The following is an 8,778-nucleotide window of genomic DNA, read 5'->3' as shown; positions in this document are numbered from 1 at the left end:
CTGTACCGAAAACGAATATTTAAAAAAAAAAAAAAATAAGAAGCTATTAACACGTCCGTTTATATATTATAATCGATGAACAAGCACTGACTCTACTTTCGCGAAACTATTACAATTAACTATTACAATTAAATTAAATTAGAGCAGTTTTGCTCTAAAGAACATTGAAAACATTATTACGAAGTAAACACTGATTCTACTGACCGCATTGCGCGCGATCACAAAAGTTCACTGAAAATAAAAAATGGGGCGGAGTGAAAAGAAGTAAAATATTGTTTCAATATTTTTCTTCTTTTTTCTATAAAGCGTTTGTTTAAAAAAATAGTGCTATGTAAAGTGACAATATTGTTTATAAAGAAATATTATATTAAAAATTAATTTAATCTATTTAAGATAAAAAGAAATTTAAAATAAAAAATTATTTTAATCTTTTCTATTTTTATCCTTAATAATATATATTATCCTAATTAATATATTATGAATTACTTAACAAGCATAAATAATAATCGTATTTGTTTCTAATATAATAAATCAAACCTTACCACTCCATTATGAAAAGTTATCAAATTGAACATCGTTGGAATGTTCGTTGTGGCGTCCATATTTGATCCCTTTTTCCCGCCTTGAAAATCATTTTACCAGTTAGATGTTAATCTGCATAAAAGATAATTAAATATTTAATTATAAATAATTAAATATAAAATAAATATATGAAATTGTATGAAATTAGAATTTATTGCATTAAAATAAAACAATAACTAAGATTAAATCATCTTAGAAATTTATAATACGAACCACTAGTAACGTTAACGATCAAACAGACAAATAAAGAGAAAAGAATAAGTTATTCTTCAAAATACTATCAATTATAATAATATTCAATATATTATTAAATTAATTAAAGAATAATATCCAAAAAACAGAAAAATAACTATGGAAATAAGTATTATACAAAATAAATTACGCACCTGAAACGAAGAGTCTAAGCGTCACAACTTTCGAGAACAAAATGATATCTCGAATGCGTAGCGATTTCAATATATCGAATTAAATTGAGGAAACGATTTGTTCGACAATTCGATAAATCGGAATCTATCGAGTACGACATGAACGCAAACTATTAATTTCTCGAAAAGCTGTAATATTATAAAAAATGTTTTTAGCCTTGGGTTCTTAAATGTAAAATCAAAACAAACATAACAATAATCCACGAATTGAACGTACGGTTAGACGTACGCATTTAGGAATGAAATGTGCGATAATATATAAATTAAAATTGATTATAAAACTACGTTGTTTATTATAATAAAGAAAATCTTATCATATTTGTATAAAAGTTACCTTCTCATTATTATGGTCACACTTTTAAACTCATCAAACAATAATTTACACAAGTAAGAATCAAATTAATCACTACCGATGAAATGCAACCTGCTACCACAATTTTCAAGAACAAACTGACGTCATGTCATGGGCATGCGCACCGAATCGCCTATCAGTTTTCTGATTGGTTGAAGCTATACGTTTCTTATTCGCTTAAATCCGCGCGAAAATTGAAATACATTTTAATTACGATTATGAATATTTTCTATAATAAATAAATAAATATATATATATAAAATGCTAAATTCTATAAATCAAACTTAAAAATGATTAACGATTATTACACTTACATATATAACTTCTTTTATTTCAAATGCAATGTTGTTTCATTGCATTTTAATTTCTGATACAATATCTGATATAACATTATATATAATTTATATTAATTTAAAATAGATTTAAAAGAATTTTTTATGTAAAGTAAAAAAAATTTTTTTTTTCATGTATAGTTTTTATTATACACTTATTATAAAAATTTAATAATATATTATTTAATGATGTGCAGCAGCTTTTCTCATTTGGACAAGAATATTTCCAAGTTCTTCACGCTTCCTTTTAGCTCTGATATGTGTACCCAACTATAAAATTTAAAAGAATGGAATATGAAATTGTTTATTTATTTGGATAGATAGAAACAGATAAAAAGAAAAAAATTTAAGGTTATATAAAATTTATTAACATTCTTACCCTTCTTTTTAAAAATTTCAATGCACGTTTATCCTTGGAAACTTTTAATAATTCCATAGCACGCTTTTCATATGGTGCATGACCAGTTACTTCACGAATTAAGTCTCTGACAAATTTGCTATGTTTAGTTTGTCTCTAAAATTAAAAATTTTATATTAAGAATCATTATTATATTAATTACTTTTTATTATCTTTACACTTTTCAATAAAATTCTTAATTAAAAAAAATCTTAATTAATAATTAATAAAAAGAACATAAAAAAAACAACAAATATAACAACAAGAATATTTCTAAACAATAAAATGTATACTAACCCCTTTTAATCTTGCTGGTAAAACACATACTGTTTTTTTCTTCTCATTTTTATTTTTTGCCACACGAATTTTAGTTGTTTTATGGCCTCTATTAAGACCAACTGCTAATTCAAATCTTGGAGCCATCCTGCAAAATTAAAAACTGTGACTTATACAAATTAGGTTAGCAATCATAATAATATAAAAGTAAACACATTATATGATTTAATATTGAATTAATTAAATTGCAATAACTTAAGTATGCATTTATTATTACATAAATAATATTTATTTAGTAAGATTATACAGATATTTTGAGATTCAATTTGATACAAACCTTTACAGTTGAAATACACTTACACGAAGAAATACAATCGTGCTTATTTTCATAGACAGATTTTTATTCGTTCTTTATACGCATGCGTCAAAATTAACTAGTCTGATTTACAAATATGCGACAAGAAGCATATTCTGTGTTTTTTAGATTTCAAATATTTGATTAAATTTTTTCGCAATAATAATATTTACGCAATAAAGATAAAAAAAATTAATAATTATTTTCTTATTATATAATCCTTAACCTTTTATTAAAAATCTCTCATTATAAAATTAATATAAATTAAAATATTTTATTCGATCTGAAATAATATTTTTCATAAAATATGATATGAATATTTAAATTCTTTATGCCTTATTTTGTACATATGTTTTATGTTTTATGTACATATGCTTTATTTTATAATATATATTTTTTATACTTTAACATAGATTTTAATATTTCATAAGGTGGATATCCTGCGTTATATTCACCAAATTTATTTCAACTTCACAATTATGATTCATAATTGCTACGGTGTCAAATTTTTAAAGAGGATTTTTTAATTTATATTATAAAACGGTATGTACGTGGTGTACACAATTGTATCACTTTTATTAAAATCATTCATTTCATAACATTAATTATCACTGACAAGAAATCATGTCTAAAATGAAAAACATTCCAAATAACTTAACCAAATGGGATCTGTCAGAAGATTCTCTGGCACCTTTAACTGATTATCAAAAAGAATGTTTATTGAATTTGGAGGAAGAATTATTTCCTGATAATAAAATTAAGACTGAAAAAACAAGTGATACAGTATGCACAAATGAAGAAACTATAAAATCAGTACAAATAGAACGATATCAAGATTTACTAGAACATTATGCCAGATTAGAAAAAAAATGTGTGGACAGAAAAGATATGAAATACATATTATATCTTAATGAACTTGAAGCTCGACGGCAAGAATGTCATGAACTTTGTCTTCAGATAGAAGAAGCATTAGAAGACTTCACTATGTTATATAAACAATATTCAGAAGTATCTGATAAAACAATATCTCTTTATGATGCTAGTGAACAACTTGATTCTGATCAACGAAAATTAAATTCTATCATAGAAAATATTACAGAATATGTGAAATATTTTAAAGATATTGATATGATGATGGAAAAATTAGAAGCACCTACGTTATCAGTGAACAGTGAAATGTTTTTTAATATATTAGATAAAATTGATACTAATATAGATTTTGTTCAAAATAATCTTTCATTTAAAGAAAGCAATACTTATTTAATTAAATATAAACATTGCCAATCTAAGGCAATATCAATGATGCAAAATTATATTTTTAATCTATTTAGCAAAACAACGGAAAGCATTTTAAATTTAAAAGATAATGATGATTCCCAAGATAATGCAGATGCAGCTTTAGCCCTTTTTTATGGAAGATTTCAAACTATATTGCCAAAAGCTAAGCCAGTTATAGAACAAATTGAAGCAAAATCTTATAAAAGACAAGAATATGACAGTTTATTATCAGAGTGCCATCAATGTTATTGGAGTCAAAGAGGATTAGTATTAGGTAGTAGTGTTCAAAAATCTTTAATATCTGTAAAGGAAAAATATAATGGTGATCATTGTAGTTTGGTAAGGAATTCATGTGCATTATTATTACATGCATCAATGGATGAATATAAATTATTTTATGAATTTTTTTCCAAAACAAGTAATGGATTAACAGCATATCTTGAAAGCTTATGTACTTCTTTGTATGATACATTGAGACCATTCATAATTCACATTAATCATTTAGAAACATTAGCTGAAATTTGTTGCATTTTAAGAATTGAAATGTTGGATGAACATGTTCAAAATAATTTTGAACCTTTAGAAGGATTTGGAAATATTTGTTTGCAGTTATTACATGATGTACAAGAGAGACTTGTGTTCCGTGCACATCTATACTTGCAATCTGATGTTTTGAATTATAATCCATCACCAGGTGATTTAGCTTATCCAGAAAAGTTAAAGATGATGGAAGATATAGCAGAATCAATAAGAGAAGAATCCAGACAAACAAAGATGAAAAAGATATCTATTTCATCTAATGATGATAATATTTTAGAACCAATATCCAGAAATCATATAGAAATGGATTCTATTTATCAGAAAACACATATAGGTAATTCACCTGCAGATCTTCATGGAATGTGGTATCCTACTGTTCGTAGAACATTAGTATGTTTATCAAGATTATATAGATGTGTGGACAGATCAGTTTTTCAATCCTTGAGTCAGGAAGCAATATCTCTTTGTGTTCAAAGTATAGAAAATGCAAAGCAAGAAATTGAAAAAAGGGCATCATCTTTAGATGCAGAACTTTTCCAAATAAAACATTTGCTCATTTTACGTGAACAAATTGCACCTTTTCAAGTAGACTTTACAATAAAGGAATATAGTTTGGATTTTTCAAAAGTTAAAACAGCAGCATTTGGTTTATTAGAAAAAAGTTCAAGACTTTTTACATTATCAAATAATGCATTATTAGAATTTTTATTGGAAGGAGCACCTCAAATGAAGGAACAACTAATAGATTCAAGAAAACATGTAGATAATAAATTGAAATATGCTTGCCAACGTCTTATACAACATGCTACATTTTTATTAATACATCCAATTTTAAAACTATTAGACAAGGAAAAATTACATGCTAATAATCCAGATGCATCTCAAGAACATGCTCTTGGAAATCCTCAAGATGTTGCAGCAGCAATATGTGAAGCATTGAGGATAATTAAATTTAAATGTCCTGAAATTCAACAATTAATGCAATTATATCTTTCTAATAAGGAGACAGAATTTATTTTATTTAGGCCAGTAAAAAATAATGTTTGTGCTGCATTTACTCAATTATATCAGATATTGAGTAAATATTATAATTCAGAGGAACTTCTTCTAATTGCATGTCCATTACCAGAACAAATTTCTGTTATATTGAGCTCATCCAGTCTTATTCATGGAAAAAGCATACAAAATAATGTAAAAAAAACGTAGCAAAAATAAATTAGTCAGCTTTTGTAATTATATATTGCATATTAATATCATTTGCAATCTATAATCAAATTATTATTTTTTTCTTTTATGTTTTTCTTTTTAAAGAATTAATATTAATATATAATAAATATTTTATATTTTTAAATAAATTATGTAAAATGTGTATAAATAATTCAATAATTGCGTATAAAATAACTTAGATATTTAAATTACAAAAGCTATTGCAATTTATAACGTCCTATATTAAAGAGTACTATATTTTAATTCTTTGTAATGTACTTTAAGAACGCGTAATTTTTATATTACGAAAATGTACATATTTAAAATATTAAATTAAGTTAATATCACAAAATTTGTACATCACCCTTTAATAAGGATTTATGGTCTTAAATAAATTTTTATAGACATTGTCATGAGTTTCAAACAAAAAAAAATAATTATATATTTTTGTAGTAAACAGTAATATACTATGTCATATTGCGATAATGCTAGGAATTTAATTTAACTTTTTCAATTGTACACGTTGAAAATAATTAATTGAAAATAATAATTAATTATTAATATATGTAAATTAATGATATGCATTATATATTTTTATTTTGATCTTATAAAAATATATTCTATTCTTCTATTCTTCTTTTTTTAAAATAATAATATATTCTATTAATATTCTATTCTTCTTTTTTGTAAATAATAATATAATTATTTACAATTAATTTATAAATTTTTTTATTATATTACATTAATTACATTAATTTCCACATTCAAAGAAAATAATTTAATGTATAAAATTCCTTAATGATTAAGTTAATTTTTCTATTAATTTATACAAGTTTGACTACAGGATTTAAAATATTAGAGGCTGGACTATATTCTTCTTGAGATTTACTCTCATAAGATTCTAAGGGAAAATGTCGATTAAATTCTTCAGTAATATTCGTTATTGGTGGATGTAAATAATCTTCCACAGAAACATATTTCGGCCCGCCAAATGTATCCAATACTACGATTGAAATTATCTTCAATTTCGCGAAATAAAAATGATGATCTGTAATATTGAAAACAATTTTTTAAAATTATATTTTGAGCAACAATATTTTTTAAAAAAATTCTTACCTTCAGGCATATTAACCAATCCTGGATGACGTGTAAAAAATACTTTTTTAGCGAAATTTAGTTCCATACTTTCATTCTTCAACTATAAAAAAATGTAATAATTATTTATATATTACATTTTATTACATTATATTAATTGTATTATTATAAATTAAAAAAATAAAATATACTAACCGATTTGATTTTGCCGGTTAAAAGAATTCTGGCGCAACGAGGATCCATGGGATCCCATTGTTTGGACTTACAGTATTCCCCTTGAGCTAATGTCATTAAAAATGACGCCCGATTGTCTTTCTATAATTATAGAAATTTAAATTATTTTTAATTATCGTATTTTAAGTACCATAAATTTTTAATTATAATTTAGTGTTTATTCTTATCAACACTAAATCAAGATTTTAATCAACAAGAAAAAATCAATATATTATTTATTATCTTATCAATTGATGATATCGAAAGTCACATTCTCACGAAAATATGTATAAAGAAGATAGATTTTATTGTGTTACAATGCTTACTGCAAGATCTTGAGCTGTGAAATCTAAAGGAGTAAGATAAAGATATGGTATTCCTGATCCATTTCCTAAAAGTCCATCAGTATAAGAAACTAAAGTTACGGCTGGAAACGATTTGATATCTTGTCTTGTGCTTATTGTTGCCACGGATACCCAGTCTGTATACATAAAAATATTAATAAATTAATAAATTAGTTAATGTTATATGATATGTAATAATTGACATTTGATAATGTAATTTGAAATGAAAATATTCATACATAAAAAAATTATTTATATATATGCATTAATCTCGACATTCATATTTCATTTTTTTACTGTTAATTTCATTATTCATTCTTTCAAATAATTTTCCTATAAATTTCCTATAAATTTTCCTACTGAATTACGAAGAATTATATTTCTGTTATATTATAATATAATAAAAATAATTAATTATTTATAATTAATAATTAAATGTATAATTAATCGCTTACATTACGCGAATCGATATTTAATATTTGATATAATTAGAAAACAATTCACTAAATTTAAATAAAATGATATGTATTTATTTAAAACTGTGAAAATTTGATAAATTGCCAAAATTAATTATATGCGTAATTATAAATGCAATTCTAATATTAACCTCTATCTAATATTTAGTATAGATAAGCACATACATATCATGCATGTTTATACATTTTTTTATTCGCTTCGTGATTTCCTCGAATGATTCATATTTATAATATAATGTATATATTAACAAATATTAATAATTTCTTTGTATTTATTATTTAATTATAATACTTTCTTTTGAAAAATAAGATGTTTGTGTAAAGTTTAAAATAAGCAAAAATTATAGTGTCATTTATTACATTATGACATAGTTGATATATCTAGACTTATAAATAAATTCTCTTTCAAAATATATTTTCTTACCAGCTTGATTAACAATGTATCTTGCCATTAAAGCTGCTTGATTAATAGGTGGTGGATTATTGACAGAAAATTGTTGATCTTTTTTTGGCGATTTATACATATCATGATTTTCATGATATCGTTTTTCGTATTTAATTTCTCGTTGACCATTTTCACGTATTTCCTTTGCCTTTTTCCATTTCATATACTCTTCAAACTCTTGCCATTGTTCTTCTTCTGAAAATTGCAAATATTTCTTCGCTTCGATCGTCAAAATCAAAAAAGCAAGAAAGATCGTGAAACGCAAAATCATGGTTCGTGACCACAGTTGCTCACTTCGACGGTAAACGTTTACTAAAACGCGAGAATCTACTCTCGCGTATTTTGCTAAATTATGTTACATTTGCAATCTTCTTTTGAATTTATCACTTATATAGGCGCGTATCTGCCAAAAGTATGACGACAAGTATGAGCTCCAATGACTGTTCACTAGCTCAAGGTCAA

At 24.4% G+C, this 8,778-nt stretch overlaps 3 protein-coding genes and 1 long non-coding RNA gene across 4 annotated transcripts; 1 reads left to right on the top strand and 3 right to left on the bottom strand.

The window, feature by feature from the left end:
• Positions 1 to 442: 442 nt before the first annotated feature.
• Positions 443 to 1,550, bottom strand: LOC116185091. Its single transcript, XR_004149863.1, has 3 exons — positions 1,342 to 1,550; positions 969 to 1,136; positions 443 to 654 (listed from the first exon to the last, which is right to left on the bottom strand). It is a non-coding gene; the product is annotated as an uncharacterized LOC116185091 (long non-coding RNA).
• Positions 1,551 to 1,813: 263 nt separating this feature from the next.
• LOC102680841 (60S ribosomal protein L36) lies at positions 1,814 to 2,822 on the bottom strand. The gene is made up of 4 exons (XM_006611953.2): positions 2,702 to 2,822; positions 2,386 to 2,512; positions 2,071 to 2,205; positions 1,814 to 1,961 (listed from the first exon to the last, which is right to left on the bottom strand). Exons 2-4 carry the CDS (start codon positions 2,509 to 2,511, stop codon positions 1,875 to 1,877), a joined length of 348 nt encoding a protein of 115 aa, XP_006612016.1. The 5' UTR covers position 2,512; positions 2,702 to 2,822; the 3' UTR covers positions 1,814 to 1,874.
• Positions 2,823 to 3,188: 366 nt separating this feature from the next.
• On the top strand, positions 3,189 to 5,775 carry LOC102681067 (conserved oligomeric Golgi complex subunit 3). Its single transcript, XM_006611955.2, has one exon. The coding sequence runs from the start codon at positions 3,344 to 3,346 to the stop codon at positions 5,741 to 5,743; it is 2,400 nt and encodes a 799-aa protein (XP_006612018.1). The 5' UTR covers positions 3,189 to 3,343; the 3' UTR covers positions 5,744 to 5,775.
• A 673-nt stretch (positions 5,776 to 6,448) lies between these two features.
• LOC102681192 (protein CREG1) lies at positions 6,449 to 8,778 on the bottom strand. Its single transcript, XM_006611956.2, has 5 exons — positions 8,296 to 8,778; positions 7,378 to 7,532; positions 7,034 to 7,153; positions 6,860 to 6,941; positions 6,449 to 6,791 (listed from the first exon to the last, which is right to left on the bottom strand). The coding sequence occupies exons 1-5, from the start codon at positions 8,585 to 8,587 to the stop codon at positions 6,568 to 6,570; spliced, it is 873 nt and encodes a 290-aa protein (XP_006612019.1). The 5' UTR covers positions 8,588 to 8,778; the 3' UTR covers positions 6,449 to 6,567.

Source organism: Apis dorsata, unplaced genomic scaffold, assembly GCF_000469605.1.
Source record: "Apis dorsata unplaced genomic scaffold, Apis dorsata 1.3 scaffold_97, whole genome shotgun sequence".
In the NCBI taxonomy this organism is placed as follows: domain Eukaryota; kingdom Metazoa; phylum Arthropoda; class Insecta; order Hymenoptera; family Apidae; genus Apis; species Apis dorsata.
The sequence above is the reverse complement of the archived record's forward strand: the minus strand, read 5'-3'. Positions and strand labels throughout refer to the sequence as shown.

Bases quoted from the DNA above. Each gene is read 5' to 3' on its own strand.
- LOC102680841 (XM_006611953.2), bottom strand. From the start codon at position 2,511: ATGGCTCCAAGATTTGAATTAGCAGTTGGTCTTAATAGAGGCCATAAA. The intron at 2,206-2,385 runs GTTAGTATACAT...TTTTAATTTTAG, and splicing joins TACCAGCAAGATTAAAAGGG to AGACAAACTAAACATAGCAA. The intron at 1,962-2,070 runs GTAAGAATGTTA...TAAATTTTATAG, and splicing joins TGAAATTTTTAAAAAGAAGG to TTGGGTACACATATCAGAGC.
- LOC102681067 (XM_006611955.2), top strand. From the start codon at position 3,344: ATGTCTAAAATGAAAAACATTCCAAATAACTTAACCAAATGGGATCTG.
- LOC102681192 (XM_006611956.2), bottom strand. From the start codon at position 8,587: ATGATTTTGCGTTTCACGATCTTTCTTGCTTTTTTGATTTTGACGATC. The intron at 7,533-8,295 runs GTAAGAAAATAT...TTATGTATACAG, and splicing joins ATACATTGTTAATCAAGCTG to ACTGGGTATCCGTGGCAACA. The intron at 7,154-7,377 runs GTAAGCATTGTA...CTATAATTATAG, and splicing joins TCACAGCTCAAGATCTTGCA to AAAGACAATCGGGCGTCATT.